General features: G+C 37.7%; 1 protein-coding gene and 2 long non-coding RNA genes across 3 annotated transcripts; 1 reads left to right on the top strand and 2 right to left on the bottom strand.

The window, feature by feature from the left end:
• Positions 1-372: 372 nt before the first annotated feature.
• Positions 373-5,159, bottom strand: LOC127511521 (uncharacterized). The gene is made up of 6 exons (XM_051892365.1): positions 5,120-5,159; positions 4,711-4,816; positions 4,073-4,426; positions 1,446-1,844; positions 1,024-1,341; positions 373-932 (listed from the first exon to the last, which is right to left on the bottom strand). The coding sequence occupies exons 2-6, from the start codon at positions 4,742-4,744 to the stop codon at positions 568-570; spliced, it is 1,470 nt and encodes a 489-aa protein (XP_051748325.1). The 5' UTR covers positions 4,745-4,816; positions 5,120-5,159; the 3' UTR covers positions 373-567.
• A 1,285-nt stretch (positions 5,160-6,444) lies between these two features.
• On the top strand, positions 6,445-10,291 carry LOC127511525 (uncharacterized). Its single transcript, XR_007930052.1, has 4 exons — positions 6,445-6,586; positions 7,207-7,382; positions 7,977-8,007; positions 8,133-10,291. It is a non-coding gene; the product is annotated as an uncharacterized LOC127511525 (long non-coding RNA).
• Positions 10,292-14,779: 4,488 nt separating this feature from the next.
• Positions 14,780-23,919, bottom strand: LOC127511524 (uncharacterized). The gene is made up of 3 exons (XR_007930051.1): positions 23,826-23,919; positions 15,780-15,918; positions 14,780-15,064 (listed from the first exon to the last, which is right to left on the bottom strand). It is a non-coding gene; the product is annotated as an uncharacterized LOC127511524 (long non-coding RNA).
• Between the last annotated feature and the right edge of the window lie 440 nt (positions 23,920-24,359).

Consider the following 24,359-nt stretch of genomic DNA (forward strand, 5'->3'; position numbering starts at 1 on the left):
TGACTGTCGTCAATAACAACGAAGCTGTATAACAAACTGCAGTATAACAAACCATGACTCACTGGCGCCATCTTGCGTCCACTTAGCGAATGTATTGAAAATGACTACTCATGTTGCCAGGACGATTGTTTTGTAAGTTGTAATGGATTATAAAGTAACAAGCTGGATTTACATTATCCTTTAAATCATAGGACCTTAATTTCAAACAAAATAAAAGTTTTTTTGTCTATATAATACAACTAGGATAAAAAATAGGATTTGAGTATGAGATTTTTTTTTTTTTTAATGACTCGAGACTCGACTCGGACTCGTGACAAAAGACTCCAGACTTGACTCGGACTCCAGATAAAAGACTCGTGAACATCTCTGATGTGCATTCATGAACGACGTTTAATATTCATTTTTAGTATGAGACATAAAGGTTTACAAAATGATACACATAAAAATCAAAAAGGCAACAGGAACACTAAGGATAGCATTACCAAGCAGCTACTAGCTACTAACTGAGAGCTTTATTATACAAGACATGAAGATACAGTTGATTACTGTTGAACACAAAGGCATATATTACTTCATCTCACATAAGAAAGTAAATTCTGATCTACAGTCTTTATCAGACCATTTGTATTCACCGTCCACCTCTTCTGTGGCAACGCAGTGTTGGGAAATCAGATGTTCTGTTTGACTTCCTACTTTCCAGTTGGTCCAGTGTCCCACATGAAGCCCATTGGACCACATCCAGAATCCGAAAAGTCGACTCTGTCTAAGCCCCACCCACACCGGCTCGGAGATATTCTTTCTTCTTAGCTCTCGCTGTATTTCTTTCTGATCACTCTCAGACTCGATGCGCAGGAGTCCAGAATAGTGTCTGTTGCAGTAAATCAGAGCATCCTCCCAGGACTTTTTAACAGAACTCACATAAATGTAGCTTTCTGAAGAAAATAATTATAATAATAAAAATATTTTGATTCATTGAAGCATATGGTAGACTTGGAAATAGCATAGAATATTTTCTCAACTTACTGTAGCAAAGAGCAGAACAGCCATTCCCGTTACTTTTCACCCAAAATCCATGCATTGAGAGAAATGTAAAACATCCTTTAGATTTATTTATCTGTGTGTAATTAGAATGTCCACCATCAAGCCAATCAACAGTGGTATTATATTGGAGGTCGATCCAGAAAGAGTTACTCCCATTTCCTGCTTCCTTCACTCGTTCATTTTCCTCATAATTTCTGATAGTGACTAAATTAATGTGATTCTTTCTGCAGTACAGCCAAGCGTCAAGCCAGGTTTTGTTTTCACGGATTAAACTGTATTTGTATGATTGCTGCCTGTAATCTGTAAGAATACAAGAGTAGATAATTTTACTCACAATACTTAGATATTTATATAATATAAATAGCTCAAGGATCATTACTGTAATGGAGACGCGTTATACTTACTGAGGGATCCATTACTGAAGGATTCATTACTGCTGGATCCATTAATGCAGGATCCATTAATGCAGGATCCATTAATGCAGGATCCGTTACTGCAGGAACCATTAATGCAGGATCCATTACTGAAGAATTCATTACTGCAGGATCCGTTACTGCAGGATCCATTAATGCAGGATCCGTTACTGCAGGATCCATTAATGCAGGATTCGTTACTGCAGGATCCATTAATGCAGGATCCGTTACTGCAGGATCCATTAATGCAGGATTCGTTACTGCAGGATCCATTAATGCAGGATCCGTTACAGCAGGATCCATTAATGCAGGATCCGTTACTGCAGGATCCATTAATGCAGGATCCGTTACTGCAGGATCCATTAGTGGTCTGGTGTTCTGTAATGGTGACTGTTTCAGAGGAATGAGATTAGGATCCAGATGCAGCAAACATTTATTCAAACAAAACAAACAAACATGATAAAAGTAAATCCAGGCAAAACTTATAAATCCAGTCATGGGCAAGGAAGGCAAACAAAACAGACAACAAGCACACACAAAGAACATGAGAAACACTGGGGTATTTATAGAGAGGAGGGCTTTTCACATTTGAAATAGTTAACCCTGGGTCATTCTAAACCCTGGTTAAATGTAATCCCTGGTTAACTTTTCACACTACTCATAATTTACCCAGGGATAAAGGGTTAGTTCACCCAAAAAATGAAATTTCTGTCATTAATTCACTCTCATGTCGTTCCACACTTGTAAGACCTTCGTTCATCTTCAGAACACAAATTAAGATATTTTTGATGAACGTTTTAAAAGTTAATGAGTTTTTTTTTTCCTCTCATAGAAAGCAACATAATTACCACATTCAATGTCCAGAAAAGTAGTAAAGACATTGATAAAATAGTCAACGTGACTACAGTGGTTCAACCTTAATTTTATGAAGCGACGAGAATTGTGCGCAAACACAAAATAAATATGACTTCAACAATTTCGTCTCTCCTCTGTCAGTCTTCTACGCAGTTGACGCAGTTCAGCGCTTCCGTTTTAACACCCGAACGTCGGCTCAGTATTGCGTGCGCATGCGTGTGATGCTGACGCAGGAGCCGGACAATAATGAGTCGGCAATCAGACGTAGAACCCGGAAGCGCTGAACTGCGTCAACTGCGTGGAAGACTGACAGGGGAGAGACGAAATTGTTGAATAAAGTCATTTTTATTTTGTTTTTGTGCACAAAAAGTATTCTCGTCACTTCATAACATTAAGGTTGAACCACTGTAGTCATGTGGACTATTTTAACGATGTCTTTACTACTTTTCTGGACCTTGAATGATGGTAATTACATTGCTTTCTATGGGGGATAAAAAAAAAAACCTCCTGGATTTCATCAAAAATATCTTAATTTGTGTTCCAAAGATGACCAAAGTTCTTACAGGTTTGGAATGACACAAGGGTGAGTAATTAATTTTTTGGTGAACTAACTTTAAACAATTAATCCTCATTATTCATAAGCTGACGTTTCACACTGTACATTCCTAAACCCTGGGTTAACGTTCATATTTGCATATTTGCGGTATCAGTGTCATTGATTGGATAAACGCAGCACATGACCTGTTTACATAGCTCAAGCATTGCGCATCCTCGAATTGCAGACTGCACTATCGAGTTTATACTAAATGGACATATCAGACTATAAAGGTAAGAATGAAATGCTCTCTTCTTCACTCAAATTGTCGCGCTTTCTGTTAGCACTTGACATTTTTCCTCTCAAACACTGAATATACGGTTTATATACAATGCACAGTGTTTCCATGACTGTCCAAAGCAGGCAAATATGAGTACGCGATTGGTCGTCTGTTGCTAAGCGTCTAGCTGTAACATTCTAACACTGCATCGTTTTACACTGTACAAGTTTGGCTCCAGAGCAGGGTTTCATAACCACTGGTAAAAAGCAGTATAAAACGATGATAACCCGGGGTTAAGCGCAGTGTGAAAAGCCCTAAGCTTGGGGCTCCAAACTTGGTCCTGGAGAGCCACTGTACTGCAGAGTTGAATCCCAAATGGCACACTTCTATGCACTTTCGGGTCTTGTGGACTTAAAATGGCTGCCGCGTGTCCGTTAAGTCCACGAGACCGTAGGGTGTCCCATTCATCATTTTAGGTTTCAGAAGGGTGCTCGCAAGCGCCCCCTTTGCGGCCACCTTCGATGCGCAAGTTTGCGAGCTACGCAGAGGACTTTACCCAGCAGTCAAAGCAGCATTACATCACGAAAATGCGGACTCAGAGGAATACCATGAGGGTTTAGGGTGCCATTTGGGATTCAGCCTTTAGCTCCAACTTGCCTCAACACACCTGCCTGGGAGTTTCTAGTATGCCTAATTAGACCTTGATTAGCTGGTTCAGGTGTGTTTAATTGGGGTTGGAGCTAAACTCTGCAGGACAGTGGCCCTCCAGGACCAAGTTTGGAGACCCCTGTCCTAAGGGGTGATTGGCAAACAAGACACACTTGGAAACAACCAGGAACTAATCAACAAGAAAAACTACAAAGGACTACAAAACATGGCACAGATCAGGAAATAACATAAAAGTCCAGGCAAGACATGAGGAAGACAGGCTGGGATCATGACAATTACCTCGATCATAACACATGAAGTAGATTTCTGTTGAACTACAATTGAAACACTCCCATTCTCCATTAGTGTTTATGGCACCACAGCAATTTTCTTCAGTAAAATTGCTGCTGAGGTTGGTGAATGTGACCGGATCATCATTTGACCATTTACAGCTGCTGGCACCAATCCAACCATCACTCAAACTACTATTCTTGAGAATATTAACTAACTCCAAATTCTCGTCATTATCATAGATTGTGACAAGGTCAGTGTAGTTACTTCTGCAAATTTTTCGTGCTTGATTTATACTCATTTGTTGCTCATTGATCAAATGGAAACTTCTTAGTCGGCCTGAAGCTTTTGAAAGGGGAACACCTGAGAAGAGATGTTCAGTTTTTTAGTGAAATACTGTTCACATCTTAACTGGAGGAGCATTCATATCATTCAAAAACATTCACGTGCCACTTTGACTTGAAAAATGATATATAGACTAGTGCTCGTCTACGACCTTATTTTGATTTGCAAATGAAGTCTTAATAAAATAATAAGGAAAACCACTTAATATACTGCATTTTTAACATGCATAAACATGTGGTGTGAGAGGAACAAATATTTTTCTCTCTGCTCAAAATATGGTATAGACCGGATTAAATACTCACCCCAGAGAAGAAGTAGGAGAGACAGAAATATCATGGTAATTTTAAACCAGAATCTTATATTTTATCGAATGGTCTCAATCTCATTCATGCAGCCTGATGAAAAATGCTTGTCATTTGGTCAGTTGATTCAACGAGGAGTTGGAGTGATTCAAGGAAATAGAAAACAGAAAAATATAAGAGAAAGCAAGAAATCAAAATTGGCTCAATAATTATTTATTATGATTCTCTGTTATTAATACTAAGGCTTAAGACTTCTTGTATGACATACAAACAGTACAATCAATTCAAACAAACAATAACAGGCAATGCTATCAGATACTTTGCTTATACAAAACAATATGTTAGTATAATTTACTTGGTAAGTAATAAAATGTGGTCATAAAACAGAGAAAGAAAAGATCGTTCTTACCTGTTGAGCAGGTTGTTTGTATGCTGCGCTCAAGGAAATGGCAGACTTATTCAAATCATGTCATAATTTTAGGATGGGAAGGAACAGAGAGGCAAATTGAGTCTGATAACACATGGGCTATTGATTGATAAGATTTACACCAGGTGTAACACAAATAAACAAATACATTTTTAAAAGTTTTCTCATGTTTACGTGTCAATTCACAAAAGGACTGTTCTTACTGTTTCTCTGTTACACTTAAAGCAGACCTATGCATTTTTTTTTTTAAAAATGTGTTAAAAACATTTTTCTGAAAATGTAATGTTATATAAAAATACATAAAGCAAAATGCACTGCAAACACGATTTTTATGAGTGAAGAGTTCACAGACGTTGAAGGAAAAACGGCAGAGAGAAAATATTCAGCTTTTGACTTTTAAGTGCTTTTGAAAAGAAACTACAGTTTTCATTTGCAAAATGTGAAGTCCTGCATGTGTTAGTAATAACTCTCCTGATACTTTATAGCTCAGAGCCTGCTTTCATTCTCTTTTGGAAATATTTGCATAAACATGCTGCCCTAGTCAAATATTAATAACATCCTCAGTGTGTCCTTATTCAAACATCTAGCCCTGCAATGTTCCATTCCGATGTGTCACATTCTGCACTGAAGCACTATTTTACCCATTTTGAACATTTAAAACACAAATAGGAAATGGCACCCTGGTTTGTGAAAAATTGTCATGTTTTTGTTGCTATTTAATGTAAATGGTGGGGGAAAAAAACATGTAACTTATCATAGTTTATACAGTAGCAGAATACGTTATTGGTTATCAATGTGTTTAAGTTCCACTAATTGGACGGATAAGCGTTATGGTTTATCCCGCGTTATTGAGAGAAGCTGCACTGCGTCGCGGAGGTTCGCGTCATATTCGTCACAATGGAAAGCATAATTAGCATAAACCGAGCCTGAAATCGCTCCGTATTCCCTATATAGTGCACACTTACTCATTATGTAGGAATAGCAAACGAGTGAACAAATGGGCGATTTCAGAATCGACTTTAGTCGGATGCAGGTGGTGTTTATAATTGTAGTGGGCGGGACGTTCTCGTTCCAGAAAGCATTTGATTGGTCGTCACTTCAAGGTTTTGCCTCGGTCTATTTAGCCGGAAGTGAGAGACTGTCGTTTTTAGATTCATATGTTCTGAAAATGAGTTTTGTGAGCGTTTAGAATAACATGGATGACAGTAAAGCTAGTAGTTATGGACTAATTTAGAATAGATTGTCTTTAAGTTTTCAGGACTCACACCCGCATTTAGAAATTGAGTTAAATTCATTTGTTTTATGAACAAAACCGCACTGGACAGTGTTAAACAGTGCGAGATCAGGTTTTACATCGGTTCTTTTTGAAAGATATAAATGTAAAATAAAGAAGTCAACAATGGAAATGCACTACAAGTAAAATGTTTGTTTTATCTCCAAAAGTCCAAGGTAAGACCAAGGTATTTTCCTAAAACAGCATAGCCAAAAATATTAAATTGTGCAACACAAGTGTGAAATTTGATATATAACTGGCATTTTCATAAGGAGATTCATGATTGTATAGTTAATTTTGCAAAGTCCTTAATATTGTTTAATGATTTATCAAAAAAGGAATTATGGATCTTTTGGCACGCTATTATGTTGCTTACGCCATTAGTTTTCTTTTAATGGTTTGGGAACTTTCTCAGCTCCCTTTATTATGTCTCTGCCAGATTATTTTCTTTTGAAATTCATCAAGGTTTGGAATATGCTCAATTTGGCCAGGCCAAGGTTAGTCTCCCTGAAGAATAAGTCCCAAACCCACTTTCTGTTTTATGGAACCCAACCAAAGTCATTAATCCTTGATTTAGATAATAAAGAAAATAGTTATGTGGAAAAAGAGCACTTCTTGTGCTTTGAAGTTCTGAAGTTTTGGAAGTTGGGATGTGCAGGGACAGTCAAGTTGAGGAGGTTTGATGATCAGACTTATTTTTACCTGGTGGATGATAAAATGCATGCAGCACCGTTAAATGTTCTTCAGAACATAGTCGCAGATGTGTTGTTTCGAGTGCAGCTTTCTGTTGTCACAGAAACCCAAGGACAGCCAAGAGGTAGATGAAGAAATGTAAGTCAATCCTATGGATCTGGTCCGTGTGTCCTCTCCTCTCCTCACCCCATCCTAAGATCCAGAAGATCTTCTGGAGGAAATCTCAAGAAAATCATCCCAAAAGGAAGTCTCAGATACTGCCTGTCTTCCTCTGTCCAGGTGTGAATGTCCAGCTGTTACGTTCTCCTCATGTTGGAGAATCAGACACTAATGTGAGTTTGTGTCAGACTTTGTGTTTCAAGGAGTTTTCTGGAGGATTTTCAGAAAAAAATGTGCATCAGTTTCCAACTGACCCACAAAACCACTTTCTCCCATGTCCTTTATCTGTTTTTCTCATTAAATGGAAACATTTTCTTCAACATTTCAGCAAATCAGTCCAGATGCTTCCCAAAGATCTTCCTGAACTCTCTGGAGCCAGATATTCCACAAGATGTTGTATAGGTTATGATACACAGGGCAACTTTTTGAGCAATTTTGCCGAGCAATGTCACTTGGGCACTTTCCCGTTGAGAATGGGCAATACTGGATACTTTAGATCAATTTTTTTTGCCCATTCTCAATCGGAAAGTGCCCAAGTTGCCCTGTGTATCATCACCTTATTAGACAAATATGATGAAACCTGGCAGATGATAATAGCGTATCTAGAGAGAGTTCAACATGAACCTATGCTCAGATTTGTTTATTCAACTGTACATTATAAATGCAGTTTGTAGACAATTGACTTGAACACACCTCTTCTTTGTCTCATTTCAGACATGAAGATGCATCTTTCTGATGGAGCCTGGTGAGTGTGAAGAGCTTTGACATGATGCTCATGTCGTCTACTAAGAAGAAAATTACAAACTCCACCTCTGATTTAATGTCCACAGTGGCCTATGAATACTCAGATCTCTTTCTTCATTGTTACAGGAGTCGTTTGACTGGATTCACTGCCCTATCCTGGGAGATTTGCTAAAGAAACGGCTTTTCTGACCTCTGCTCAAAAGAGGACAGGGAGTATGATGTTTTGACGCTCAGTGGAGCTTGAGGAACATCTCCTGTTTAGATTTACAGCATTTGAGTTCTTAAAATCAAACTCTGTCACGGACTGAAAAGCCTCGAGTTCTGGAGTCTAACTGGATGTCACTCGTCAATATCTGGTATAACTTCACACCAGAACCAAAACATCTGTGATATTTCACTTTTCTATTTCAGTGTGACTGCATAAGATGGTCATTATGTATGTCTGATCATTTAAAATGGATGCTTGGTGCTTTTAAATACTGTAAGCCGGGTGTTTGGAATGTGTCATCAGTGCCACTTGACAGAGTTTATTATGATTATTTCCACCTGAAATGTTTGTATTGCTTTAGTTCATGTGTCACAGTGTGACAGATCATCAGGTGACACTGGTTCTTCTGTGTGATTGGATGGTTATAAATTAGTCTTTCAGAATCTGCTCCTGTTTTTCTAACTACTGCAGTGTTAAAGTCAACATGAAATCATAATAGGTTTTATTTTGAGTGCAAAAATAAAATCCTTTTTTTCCCTCAATAAATTGTTTGTTTCATTCAGAAATATGTCACATTATACTGACAGATAGCACACTATATTATACCAGATGAATATTTGACAAAAATGCAGTTTGAAATATACTTTATATGTCCCACGTTATACAATTAAACAGAATTTTATCACTATTTTATCTTTGAGAATTGATAAATGTCACTAAGTCCCAAACTTAGTGAAGGAATCTGAGTTTTAAATAAAGATGACATGATCATAAATGGTGTCAGAAAGAAATGACCATTTATTTGCTGTTTTCATATCCATAAGATCTTGCATGTTACTGTTAAAGATGTGGAACTCAAATATATCATCTAGTAAATAAAGTGTCTCTGAGCTCATGGGATCTTCTGGTGTTTTTTTTTTTTTTTTTTTTAATTCTTGAATAAATCAGCTCAAATGAGACTTTAAATAGTTACTTGATGAGAATGAGCTGTAAGATCTACAGCAGCAAACACCAACAAAACTGACGATCATGACACGGGTCAGAAAACAGTTGAATGTGATTTATCCTGGATAAATAAATGAGCTTTAAGACTCATCAAACATCATGAGTTTCAGAGCAGATGAGAAGAAGTTCGGTCAGGAGTTCACGAGACTGAGGAGTTTGAGGATGTTTGCTTGTTACAGAGACTAACTAGTTGACTGAACAAGATCGCATGATGCTTTCAGTCAGCTGTGATTGTTTTCTGTGTTTGCAAAGTTTTGTGGGTTTAAGACAATCTAAGTCTACAAAAAACACCCATGATAAAAGAAAGACCAGTGGTCTGGGTGTCAGTCCTTCATGTCAAGACCCCTGGTTTGAATCTCACTCTTAAACATTTTTACTTTGTTTTTGATTGAATAAATCAGACAAAACTCAAAACAATGAGAAGTGCATAAGTGCCAGGGGCGCAGCGGTCTGAACATCAGTTATTGACGTGGGTGATCCTGATTCTAATCTCTCTCTTGATGTGGAAAATTAGATTTGTTTCACTGGTTTTTGAATGAATAGAAAAGACACCCCCCAAAAAAAAAAAAAAGTTTCACTGGTTTTTCATTGGAAAAAAGGAGAAAAAATCCCAAAAAAAGGCTATAAGTGTGAAAGGGCCAGTGGTGCAGTGGTCTGAACGTCAACCCTTGATGTAGGAAGGCCTGGTTCGAATCCCTCTCTTGAGGTAGAAAAATTGTTTAGTTTCACTGTTTTTTCAATGAAAAAAAACAGACAAAAATCCAAAAAAAAGAGCTGGGAGTGAGAGCGGACTAGTAGTGCAGTGGTCTGAACATCAGCCCTTGATGTGGGAAGTCCTGGTTCAAATCTCTCTCTTGAGGTGAAAAATTGTTTAGTTTCACTGTTTTTACAATGAAAAAAACAGACAAAAATACAAAAAAAAAAAAAAAAAAAAAGGAGCAGAGAGCTGCAACGGATAAGTGTTGCAGCGGTCTGGACATCAGCCCTTGACGTGGGAATTCCTGGTTCAAATCCCTCTCTTGAGGTAGGAAGTTTGTTTAGTGTCACTGGTTTTTCAATGAAAAAAAAAAAGACAAAAACCCCAAAACAAAAAAAGCTGGGAGCGAGAACGGACTAGTGGCGCAGCGGTCTGAACGTCAGCCCTTGTTGTGGGAAATCCTGGTTCAAATCCCTCTCGAGGTGGAAAAATTGTTTAATTTCACTGTTTTTTCAATGGAAAAAAAAGACAAAAATCCCAAAACAAAAAAAGTTGGGAGCGTGAAAGGACCAGTGGCGCAGCGGTCTGAACGTCAGCCCTTGATGTGGGAAATCCTGGTTCAAATCCCTCTCGAGGTGGAAAAATTGTTTAATTTCACTGGTTTTTCAATGGAAAAAAAGACAAAAATCCCAAAACAAAAAAAGTTGGGAGCGTGAAAGGATCAGTGGCGCAGCGGTCTGAACGTCAGCCTTTGATGTGGGAAGTCCTGGTTCAAATCCCTCTTGAGGTGGAAAAATTGTTTAATTTCACTGGTTTTTCAATGGAAAAAAAGACAAAAATCCCAAAACAAAAAAAGTTGGGAGCGTGAAAGGACCAGTGGCGCAGCGGTCTGAACGTCAGCCTTTGATGTGGGAAGTCCTGGTTCAAATCCCTCTCGAGGTGGAAAAATTGTTTAATTTCACTGGTTTTTCAATGGAAAAAAAGACAAAAATCCCAAAACAAAAAAAGTTGGGAGCGTGAAAGGACCAGTGGCGCAGCGGTCTGAACGTCAGCCCTTGATGTGGGAAATCCTGGTTCAAATCCCTCTCGAGGTGGAAAAATTGTTTAATTTCACTGGTTTTTCAATGGAAAAAAAGACAAAAATCCCAAAACAAAAAAAGTTGGGAGCGTGAAAGGATCAGTGGCGCAGCGGTCTGAACGTCAGCCTTTGATGTGGGAAGTCCTGGTTCAAATCCCTCTTGAGGTGGAAAAATTGTTTAATTTCACTGGTTTTTCAATGGAAAAAAAGACAAAAATCCCAAAACAAAAAAAGTTGGGAGCGTGAAAGGACCAGTGGCGCAGCGGTCTGAACGTCAGCCTTTGATGTGGGAAGTCCTGGTTCAAATCCCTCTCGAGGTGGAAAAATTGTTTAATTTCACTGGTTTTTCAATGGAAAAAAAGACAAAAATCCCAAAACAAAAGAAGCTGGGAGCGTGAAAGGACTAGTGGCGCAGCGGTCTGAACGTCAGCCTTTGATGTGGGAAGTCCTGGTTCAAATCCCTCTCGAGGTGGGAAAATTGTTTAATTTCACTGGTTTTTCAATGGAAAAAAAAAAGACAAAAATCCCAAAACAAAAAAAGCTGGGAGCGTGAAAGAACCAGTGGCGCAGCGGTCTGAACGTCAGCCCTTGATGTGGGAAATCCTGGTTCAAATCCCTCTCGAGGTGGAAAAATTGTTTAATTTCACTGGTTTTTCAATGGAAAAAAAGGACAAGAATCCCAAAACAAAAAAAGCTGGGAGCGTGAAAGGACCAGTGGCGCAGCGGTCTGAACGTCAGCCCTTGATGTGGGAATTCCTGGTTCAAATCCCTCTCGAGGTGGAAAAATTGTTTAATTTCACTGGTTTTTCAATGGAAAAAAAGACAAAAATCCCAAAACAAAAAAAGTTGGGAGCGTGAAAGGACCAGTGGCGCAGCGGTCTGAACGTCAGCCCTTGATGTGGGAAATCCTGGTTCAAATCCCTCTCGAGGTGGAAAAATTGTTTAATTTCACTGGTTTTTCAATGGAAAAAAAGACAAAAATCCCAAAACAAAAAAAGTTGGGAGCGTGAAAGGATCAGTGGCGCAGCGGTCTGAACGTCAGCCTTTGATGTGGGAAGTCCTGGTTCAAATCCCTCTTGAGGTGGAAAAATTGTTTAATTTCACTGGTTTTTCAATGGAAAAAAAGACAAAAATCCCAAAACAAAAAAAGTTGGGAGCGTGAAAGGACCAGTGGCGCAGCGGTCTGAACGTCAGCCTTTGATGTGGGAAGTCCTGGTTCAAATCCCTCTCGAGGTGGAAAAATTGTTTAATTTCACTGGTTTTTCAATGGAAAAAAAGACAAAAATCCCAAAACAAAAAAAGCTGGGAGCGTGAAAGGACTAGTGGCGCAGCGGTCTGAACGTCAGCCTTTGATGTGGGAAGTCCTGGTTCAAATCCCTCTCGAGGTGGGAAAATTGTTTAATTTCACTGGTTTTTCAATGGAAAAAAAAAAGACAAAAATCCCAAAACAAAAAAAGCTGGGAGCGTGAAAGAACCAGTGGCGCAGCGGTCTGAACGTCAGCCCTTGATGTGGGAAATCCTGGTTCAAATCCCTCTCGAGGTGGAAAAATTGTTTAATTTCACTGGTTTTTCAATGGAAAAAAAGGACAAGAATCCCAAAACAAAAAAAGCTGGGAGCGTGAAAGGACCAGTGGCACAGCGGTCTGAACGTCAGCCTTTGATGTGGGAAGTCCTGGTTCAAATCCCTCTCGAGGTGGAAAAATTGTTTAATTTTACTGGTTTTTCCAATGGAAAAAAAGACAAAAATCCCAAAACAAAAAAAGCTGGGAGCGTGAAAGAACCAGTGGCGCAGCGGTCTGAACGTCAGCCCTTGATGTGGGAATTCCTGGTTCAAATCCCTCTCGAGGTGGAAAAATTGTTTAATTTCACTGGTTTTTCAATGGAAAAAAAGGACAAGAATCCCAAAACAAAAAAAGCTGGGAGCGTGAAAGGACCAGTGGCGCAGCGGTCTGAACGTCAGCCTTTGATGTGGGAAGTCCTGGTTCAAATCCCTCTCGAGGTGGAAAAATTGTTTAATTTTACTGGTTTTTCCAATGGAAAAAAAGACAAAAATCCCAAAACAAAAAAAGCTGGGAGCGTGAAAGGACTAGTGGCGCAGCGGTCTGAACGTCAGCCTTTGATGTGGGAAGTCCTGGTTCAAATCCCTCTCGAGGTGGAAAAATTGTTTAATTTCACTGGTTTTTCAATGGAAAAAAAAGACAAAAATCCCAAAACAAAAAAAGCTGGGAGCATGAAAGGACCAGTGGCGCAGCGGTCTGAACGTCAGCCCTTGATGTGGGAATTCCTGGTTCAAATCCCTCTCGAGGTGGAAAAATTGTTTAATTTCACTGGTTTTTCAATGGAAAAAAAGGACAAGAATCCCAAAACAAAAAAAGCTGGGAGCGTGAAAGGACCAGTGGCGCAGCGGTCTGAACGTCAGCCTTTGATGTGGGAAGTCCTGGTTCAAATCCCTCTCGAGGTGGAAAAATTGTTTAATTTTACTGGTTTTTCCAATGGAAAAAAAGACAAAAATCCCAAAACAAAAAAAGCTGGGAGCGTGAAAGGACTAGTGGCGCAGCGGTCTGAACGTCAGCCTTTGATGTGGGAAGTCCTGGTTCAAATCCCTCTCGAGGTGGAAAAATTGTTTAATTTCACTGGTTTTTCAATGGAAAAAAAAGACAAAAATCCCAAAACAAAAAAAGCTGGGAGCGTGAAAGGACCAGTGGCGCAGCGGTCTGAACGTCAGCCCTTGATGTGGGAATTCCTGGTTCAAATCCCTCTCGAGGTGGAAAAATTGTTTAATTTCACTGGTTTTTCAATGGAAAAAAAAGACAAAAATCCCAAAACAAAAAAAGCTGGGAGCGTGAAAGGACCAGTGGTGCAGCGGTCTGAACGTCAGCCCTTGATGTGGGAAATCCTGGTTCAAATCCCTCCGTGGAGGTAGAAAGTTTGTTTAGTTTCACTGGTTTTTCAGTGAAAAAAAAAGGACAAGAATCCAAAAAAAAGAGTAATTAATGTGAATGTGCCAGTAGCTCAACGGTCTGAGCATGTCCTCCCTGAACGGAAGGACCTGGGTTCAAGCCCCAGCCTGGTCACCGAAGCACGGTTGCGTGACGGTTGTCCGGTCGTGAGCTGTGACAAGCTGCGAAAATGAGCGGATCAGATCACGACTGGAAGGACGAGAGAAGGCTAGACACAAAGGGGGGAGTTAAGATCCAGACCGCTCCCCCTGGGACTTCCGAGACAATATCCAGCAGCGGTTATGGAGCAGAAGTCAAAATTTTCAAAATCGACTTATAAAAATTTCCAGACACAGGCTAAGTCGATAGTTTGGGTGGGGCTTTTTTTTTTTTTTTTTTTTTTTTTTGACCAGAGAATCAGCGCTGCACCAGGATTCAATCCAGCTCCTCCCCTGATAACAGCCAATGGAAATCTCAGATGCTACCTGCCTTCCTCTGGGGGAAACACACCCTCAAACCAGCATTTGAAGGGTGTTTCCCTTGAGATGATCCATGCTGAAAAAAAAACAGACTACAGCTGCATCACATTATAGACATTCATGTGAACTGCTGAATTTCAAATGAGGAAAACTTAATTGATTTAGCTTGGCAATCATGAAATTACAAACAGGTCACAGCTTGCCCAAAGAAAAAAATAAAATAAAAAATTATATATATTACTAAAGATGTGGGCCAGTGAATGAGAGACAAGCCCACACCTCATTTGAACTAGCAATTGTATGCAACAGCATGTATTGATGTTTGGAGAGCTGAGATCAGCTGGAAATCATGAACAGCACACAAATGTCACATGTAGCCTTTTATTGTGCACACAAACTGTTTGTAAATAACTCCATTTTCAAACATGCACTCAAACAGAAATGACCTGTTGTAACCTTTAATCCCAGAGAACGGGTATGAGCTGGTACCATTATCAGACACGTCCAAGAGTTCTTGTCAAAGGAACATTATGGCAGCGAACGGAGTGCGCTCCACTGACTCCAGAAAAAAGGTCAGTGGAATAAGAGACTGCTGTGGCTGCTTCTCCTGCCACCTCCTCATGACCTCCAGCAGCTCTGACCCAGAGATCATCTACAAACACACAGCAAGACAATCAGAAACACTTCACATTTCACTAATAACTTCTTCCTGTAGGAAGGCTCAGACAGAAATTAACATGCATGATTAAATGTTAATAGAATAATTTTATACTGTATGACAGGAAACAAATTCACGCTTTCCTAATTTGAGCAATCAAACTAATTGAATATTCCAGGTTAAATGCAATAGCATCTGTAAGACATCAGTCAAGTTCCACAATACAATAAAGTCACCCCTTTATATGAAATATCCAAAACAATAAGTTAACATATACATTCCAATGGATGTCTATGGGGCAAGTTATTGCATGTACACATCTATTTTCTAGACACCCTCCTTTTTAAGTTAATTAATATTAGGTGAAATTAAATGATCAGTCATGAGGACACTGCTGCAATTTATACATTTCAGGTGACAGAGGGAGCTGTAAGGTATAATACATATCAAATGGATATACTTTAAAATTCAAAAGCATAACGACTTATGTTTCTTAAACAATCAGTGAAGTTTTTTTTTTATAAAATAACTTAAAACACTGTTGCAACCACATACAGATAAACAAAACTGCATTTTTATGTTATTAAACAGAACGTGTCATTCAGTGTTTATGTGAAAACAGACTTAAAAAAAAAGTTCAAGCGTAAGAGCATCTAAAGGTTACTTAAATGTTTTTTTTTTAAATATTCATTTAAAAATAATAACTTACAAAACTCAAAGAAGACTTCTCCTTGTGCTCACGCTGGTCCTCAGGTGGATTGCAAATTGGCAACAGGCTTTCGGATATTAATCACATTTTCAGCCAATTGGATTACTGCTTGTAAGTCCCGCCCACTGCTGAGAGCAATCTGCGATTAAGCAAAATAAACTTCTTAAAATCATAATCAGTCATAAATCTATTCACAGGGAGCAAACAACAATGTATAATGTTACTGCTGAAATAAAAATAAAAAAATTAAATGAGCAACTCAGTGGAGAAAACTAGTAGTTTAATGATATCCGTTTCAAATTACAGATCAGTAATCAAACAGATTCAGATCTGTATGACCACATGAGGTTCAACAAAACGTTTCTGTGACGAACGGAAGTACCGTTACCTTCAGATGGACATCGTTTAAATGTAAAGATGTTTGCAGACAGCAAAAACACCACAGAAAAACCAAATGCACATATGCTAGAGCTTACACTAACAAGTTCAATTAATCAGTATGAGGAGGTGAGATTTACAATCTGATTCCAATTTCCAAAAAAAAAAAAAAATAAAAATCACATGGTTGTATTTAAATTGGATATTTACACAGAAATCAGAGTTCGTGACATAATGCTGGCTGGTTATTTTCTTGTTGTCAAATAAAGCTTGTTCAATCTTTTTTGACTGTTGAACTTTTCTAGAACAAACTCCTGTGTATGCTTCTTTAATAATAATAAACAGTGTTTATTAAATACTTTTCATGCTAAATACCACTGCAGATGTGTCTTCTGTAAGGTTTCAGTGCTGCACAGCACAACATTTATCTTATCTAGAATATGCTTTTTTCAATAAACAGAATAAATTTTAATTAAATTCAAATTATGGTTATGAAATGTTGTTCGTTCCAGGATGTATCAGTCAACATCTTGCATATGCAATACGATATTACAAATTTATAGTGATGCAGTGCTTCATCACACTACAGCGCTGCTTCTCGGGAGAAAGTAGATTGTTAATGGAAAAGCTGAACTAATGCAACAAGAAATGGCTAGCTAATAGCTAGATTAGTAGTAGTTAACCTTTTAGTTACTATTTGTTACTTTTAATTAGTCATCCACCACTGACATATAAAAGATATTTATTAAAGAAAAGAGGCTATATGATTGGCCTCAGGGATCCTTGACCTGAATGCTGAAAAAAATAAACTCTTCTTAGCAGGCTTGGCCAACAACTTGTGTTTCACTCTGATGGGTTACCTTGAACAGAGAACAGCACAAAAAAAATACTCAGGTACTGTAGCAAACACTTCAAAGTGGGACAAGATGTTCTCTCTGATGCTGTTTTCTTTCCCCTTCAGTTTAAATACACAATACTTACATCGTCCATGTCATCAATGCAAGACCACAGCTAAGACAAGTTCGCATTGTGAAAACACATTTTATTAAGCATTTCCATTAATAACTGCCATAAATTATAAAATGGTAACTGGGAGACAGCAGTGAAATATTACAGACTTGATTTTGATGAAATCTAATTTACTTCCAAATATAGTAGTCAACATTTGAAGTGGATCAAAAAAGTTAATCAAAGTTGTTCTAAGAAGAAGGTTTTAGGACAACTTTGATGAAAGGTTTTGATCCACTTCAAATGTTGACTAGGCTACTGTAGAAGTCGACATGGAACAAAACGTGTTGGTTCATAACATTCATTGCAAAAAAAAAAAAAAAAAAAAAAAAAAATGTGAATAAAGTGCACGTTCAACATATTTTCTGCTGAGTTCAGTGTGTGACACGTGGCAAAAAAATGTTGCTGCTCATGTGGGCAATGCGAATACTGTATTGTTAATATAGGTAACAAAATAAGTATGTGCAACTTACGAGTCACAACAACACAGTGGCCCTCATTTATCAAACGAACGTAGAAACCAGTGTACATCCGAACGAAAAAATCAGCTTACGACAACGCTCACGTGTGATTCATTAAATTTTCGTATGCGGCCAATTCCATCGCACGAATGAACGGGTGTTGATAAATGTGGCGGCTGAAAACTGTCGTCATTTAAATATCACGCCCCAAATTTTAGAAGCCTCGCCCTAGAGTTTACGACACAGAGAAACGTAACCCGGCCATGAAGTGTAAGTAATCGCAGGAAAAGAAATTTATCTTAAAAACACCCCTCAACCCTGTAATTGCAAACAATAAAATTAATTTAAAAAGAAAATAACGTTAAATAAAACAAAAATTTATTTTATTCAGAACAGAACAAGAATGAAAAATAAGTAGCTATAAAATTATATATTAAATTATAAACCGAAACACAAATTAGGCTATAGTGGCATTCATTATAAAGCAGAAATGAATTTATTTAAAGCAAAACTGAATTGGGCTCACATAGCCTACCTCTCTCGTTCGGGAAGAATCCAAATGTTTCCATATTCGCGATGTAACATTTATTGGTTGCTGAACTACTGTTAATTATGTAAACTAAGACTTTGTATTTCACTCTTGTTTCAATATCCACGTAAAACATCATCCTTCGCATGCGCAAAAATGTGTTTGGTTGGGCGTTACGCATTGCGCTGACCGGTACAGATATACTCCTATAAGTACTCCTATATAGTTTGCTGATAAATGGCTAAAATGTAAAGTTAGCAACACTAGAACTGATATGTAGCGTCTGATGTGAGTGAGGTGCCTGCGCGATCAATTGGATTTAATAAAATAAAGATAAATATTGAATAAAATAAAGAAAACGAATACAACGTGTCAAATTAGTGTAGCCTATACTGGCCCTACTTGATGCACAGTTTTTGTTTTGTTAATCTGTTAATTATTTCAGTGAAATATATATATTTCGTATAGTCCTATTATTTTATTCCTTGTATATTATTCTGTTTTTCTCTGCATTGCAGGTGTATGATGTGTGAATCCTTATGTTCTGTTGATGTTGCCATTTGCACATGCAAAGCGAAATCCCTGGAAAGAAAAAAAAAACATTTGTGGCATTTTAAGACACTCATCTATTCTAATTTAATTTTAATTTGACGTTTTAATCGTGCCGTTTAATCGGTTAGTGAGTGATTGTTGGTCATGAAAATAAACTAAATGTTCTCATAACAATTCTCCACCAGATTTACTATGCTGATTTACCAGATTTACTAAGTTCCCGCTGACTCAAAAACGTGCGTACACGAGCTGAGACCTGACGTGAGATTTGATCGTAGCCACCGCTCACGCTCATATTGATAAATGCCAAATTTTGTGTAGAAACGAGCGTACATGCAGTTTTGTGGCGTACGATCGTTTTATAAATGAGGGCCAGTGTTTAAAACAGGCCTTAAAGGATTAGTTCACTTTAAAATAAAAATTACCCAAGCTTTACTTACCCTCAAGCTATCATAGGTGTATATGACTTTCTTCTTTCTGATGAACACAACCTGAGTTATATTAAAGGATTAGTTCACTTTCAAATGAAAATTACCCCAAGCTTTACTCACCCTCAAGCCATCCTAGGTGTATGACTTTCTTCCTTCTGATGAACATAATAGGAGAAATATTAATAAATATCCTGACGCATCCGAGCTTTACAATGGCAGTGAATGGGACCAATGAGTATGAGCTGAAGAAAATGCATCCATCCATATCCATCCATCATGAAAAGTACTCCACACGGCTCCGGGGGGGGTTAATGAAGGCCTTCTGAAGCGTTGTGTAAAAACAAATATCCATATTTAAACAAGTTATGAAGTAAAATATCTAGCTTCCGCCAGACTACCTTCCATATTCAACTTACGAAGAAAGTGTAAACTGGCGTTGCGTCAGTTACACTTTTTACGTAAGTTGAATACGGAAGGCGTAGGACGTAGCATAGGCTTTGTGAACTGCAAGAGTTTTACAAATTCTTCGTACGCTGAATGCAGAAGGCGGTTTGGCGGAAGCTAGATATTTTACTTCGTAACAATATGGATATTTCTTTTACACAAACACATCGCTTCACTACAGAAGGCATTTATTAACCCCCCGGAGCGGTGTGGAGTACGTTTATGATGGATGGATATGGATGGAAGCACTTCTTTCAGCTCATACTCATTGACCCCGTTCACTGCCATTATAAAGCTCGGATGCGTCAGGGTATTTATTAATATTTCTCCAATTATGTTCATAAGAAAGAAGATGTCATATACACCTAGGATGGCTTGAGGGTGAGTAAAGCTTGGGCTAATTTTCATTTGAAAGTGAACTAATCCTTTAATAAATATCCTGACACATCTAAGCTTTATAATGGCAGTGGATGGGACCAATGAGTATGAAGCTTCCGTATTCAACTTTGGAAGAAAATGTAATTGACATTGTGTCAGTTAAGCTTTTTTTCGTAAGTTGAAAAGGGAAGGCATAGGATGTAGCGTAAGCGTTTTGAACTGTGAGAGGCATTACACTTTCTTCGTTGAATACGGAAGGTGGTCTGGCGGAAGCTAGATATTTTACTTTATAACTTGTTAAATATGGATATTTTTCTTATGCAAACACATTGCTTCTCTTTAGAAGGCCTTTATTAACCCTCCGGAGCCGTGTGGAGTACGTTTTACATTGGATGAATGCACTTTCTTGAGCTTTATACTCGTTGGTCCCGTTCACTGCCATTATAAACTTAGATGCTTTTAGATGATATTTATTAATATAACTCCAGTTGTGCTCATCTGAAAGAAGAAAGTCATATACACCTAGGATGGCTTGAGGGTGAGTAAAGCTTGGGGTCATTTTCATTTTAAAGTGAACTAATCCTTTAATCTAATAAACTACAACACTATACAGACTGTATATTTCCACACTATGCTCTTTCGCTTCTATTTTTGTTGCATGTACCTTGTGGACAATTGCCTTATATACAGCTGTGGATCAGATGGTCCTGCTCTGCCTGTAATTTGCAGACATATACTGTAAAACTGGAAGAAAATAGTTTGCTCTGGTATGGAAAATGATGCAAGACTAGAGCAAGCCTAAATACACAACATAAGCAAACAAAGTTACCATTGTCTAAAACAATACCAAGACCAGCTAGATGTCCCTGGTTAAAAGAACAAACTTAGAAGTCTGTGAAAACTATACTTATGGCTGGACAAAATGAGGACGGGGGAATCGAAGGAAAACCTATTTGTATATTGGAATATTCTTGATAACTCAAGCGTCATTTCAAAACTTCATCAGCTGCACTCAAGGGATCTGCTCTTATGCTGTTGAAGTTACACTGTTGAAATATGTTAAATATATAGTTTATTTAAACTGCAAAGGTGAAAATCTAAATTAAAATGATTGTGAAAAATGTGAAGGGGGAGGAGAATTTATACCTGCCTCACTCCTCGTTCCTCGCCTCCTCACGATGCAATTAGAAAATTAAGATGTCCTTCAAGATGGCTAACTTTGATCAATATCTGGGTCATGGGCTGGAGGACGGAGGAGTGGGGAAATGAGGAAGAATCAATTTGAGTAGTGAGAAGCACCCAGTGAGCATCGATGCTCCCTGGGTTTCACAGTGCATTGTGGGACTTTTTAGGGAGCGAACCTTTCAGTGCATTGGTAGGATGTTGCGATTGAGACAACCCTTAAAATGTCCGAGTCCATGATCATCATAGGGAGCTGACTGAGACACACCATACTGTTTTTTTGTCTACTAAAAACAAGTTTTGAACTAGTTTTGAACAAACTAGTTTCAGAGTAAGTCCTATTAGTTTCAGAGTAATCCTATTAATTGACAACCATATAAATATTCACCACGCTATCTATAGTCAGATTCATTCCGAATCTAGAATTTCGGTCAAATACAGGCTATTTTCGCTGTGTATAATACATACAATACACAATTATTATTCATATATGTAAATATGCACTACTTTAACGACAAGACAAGGTGATGTAGCGCAGTGTTTCCCAACCTGGGGGTCGCGACCCCCACTAGGGTCACTAAAGATTTACGAGGGGTCGCCAAGCTCACTGTAGTTTGAGGGTTTGTGAGGAAACAGTTTCGATGGTTAGTATTACAGTTTAATATTTTAAGCATCATTAAAACCGTATTTGATTGCCAGAATTTGAAAAACTTGCGGTAAATACTGTCCAGTATTAAGCAAAGTAAGCACTCACACAGATACGTCATGCAGTGAAGGTTTCATTTGAAAAAAAAAGGCGGAAAGAAGTGAGAGGTTTTACAACTGAGTTCTGAGGGAAGTTATATGAATTAAAGTATGAATGAATTCTATGAATGTATCTCTGAAGGGAACTGACGGTCTTGAGAATAGTTTTGATAGCATTTTCTTTCCATCGTCCCTCTGTGTAAGGCGTAGTGTTTATAAGCGCAGCTCTGCTTTGTTTATGGGGTTACCGGGGAAACAGCTCTATTTCTGCTGTTACAAAAGCACCACCTACTGACAGAGAATGGATTTACATTTTCATTCAGCCTGTCTGCGGTTTTTGTTTGTGAAACTCAGACCACATTTTTATGTGCTGTTGTAAATTAAGAAGTAAGTAAAGTTAATGGAAAATAAGCTAATGTCCATTCTAAAACAATTCTGATTCTAATTCGGATAATAAGGTATCTAGAATTATTAATTGAGCTAATTAAATAATCATTTTGACTCTCTGTTTCTTTAAAACAGTTTAAAGGAATATTAGGTTTATCATTTTATAAAATATTTTGGTCAATAGTTTATTTGAACATGTAATACAAGATAACATTATATTGCAAGTCAAATCTGGCCGTAGTTGTTAATGCTATTATTATAATGTTTGAGCTGTTGTTGCATTTATTAAAAACATAACTTAAGGCGTTAAGGATTTTGAATGTTAAAATAGGGGTCTCCTGGAAAAAAGGTTGGGAACCACTGATGTGGCGGATGTGGAAGAAAAAACTAATAAAGAAAACCAGTCACAGCAGCAATCATTCTCCCCTCCGCTATATTTAAAGTTTGTGATCCGCCCATTTCGGGAACTTGGGAGGTGTCCATGTCCAATTTTTAACTAGGAAACTCGCATTTATGATAATTCCGATAGCACATGAAGGCAGCATAAATGCATTTACATTTACAAGGCAGGAATAAACACTGCTGCTGAAGCGAGTTTGGAAAGGCAGCTGAAAGAAAATATGTGACTATCAATGCATATGAATCAACTGAATTTAAATAATTTATAGGTTCACAAAGAGCTCAAAAGAACACACACAAGCTTAATCAGTTTAAAATATTAATATATTAAAGCTTGAATTTATGCATATTATATATATATATATATATATTTAAATACAAAGTTTAATATTAATAGCTATTTAATGTAATAATAATATGAATATATTAATTGAATTATATATAATTACAATAAATATAATATAAATAGCCTAATAAACAGCTAGCAGCAAAAGGCGGGCGATTTTGTCTCTAACTTTTTTCTTTTCTTTTTACTATAAACTGCTTTAATTTGGAAAGATTCAGAGGGGAGTGGCTTTATTGCATCAGATATGTCAGTTTGCTCTAACACAGTGGTTCCCAACCTTTAAATTATTTATAGGTTCACAAAGAACTCAAAAGAACACACCCAAGCTTAATCAGTTTAAAATATTAATATATTAAAGCTTGAATTTATGCATATATATATATATATATATATATATATATATATATATATATATATATATATATATATATAAAGTTTAATATTAATCGCTAATGTAATAATTATATGAATATATTAATTGAATTATACATAATTACAATAAATAATATAAATAGCCTAATAAATAACTAGCAGCAAAAGGCAGGCAATTTTGTTTTTCTTTTCACTATAAACTGCTTCAATTTGGAGCAAGAGATACAGGGGGAGTGACTTTATTGCATCAGATATGTCTATTTGCTCTAACAGTTGATTGGTCCAGTTTTGGTTTACTATCTCTAACCCAGAAAAAAAAAAAAAAAAAAAGCTGCTGCAGAGGACGTTAGCCATGTAGCCTAAGTTACCATGGCGATAAACACGCTTCTTGAGCCCCCCAAAAAACAGAGTTTGTTTAAACTAATCTCAATTTACCTGATTAGCAAACTGAAACCGGCTTCATGCAGCAGGCCTCGTGTTGTCGCAAGACTGACGCTGACGACGTGCGCGCTCTGGCAACAGACGCGCGAGACTTGAAGGAATTCACCTCAGTCAGCTGAATATAAGTATAGATGTGTCGAATATGGCGTTGTAGCTTCGAAATACAAGTTCTGCACCTATTTGATTAAAGTAAGTCCATCACAGTTCTTACATATTTGACAATAACGCCGCATTTTTAAGGTAAGTTAAAGTATTTAACGAGTTTTATCGGCAAGTGCAAATCATAGTCGTCGTCAAGTTCACACAGTGTTATAAACGGCAAGTCTTGAACATGACAAAGGTTTATGCTCTAAGAAATCCAACTTGTTGTAATATTGATACATTTTGTACGCTTGTCATATATATTTCACAGTATGGTAGGCTATTACTGTACGTGTCAACAAGGGCGTGGGGGCGTGTCTGCAAAATTAACGAGTGTGTGAATGCCTAGTTTATAATTGCCTTTACTTGGACAATAAAATCATTATA

The sequence above is a fragment of the Ctenopharyngodon idella genome, chromosome 4 (assembly GCF_019924925.1).
Source record: "Ctenopharyngodon idella isolate HZGC_01 chromosome 4, HZGC01, whole genome shotgun sequence".
In the NCBI taxonomy this organism is placed as follows: Eukaryota; Metazoa; Chordata; class Actinopteri; order Cypriniformes; family Xenocyprididae; genus Ctenopharyngodon; species Ctenopharyngodon idella.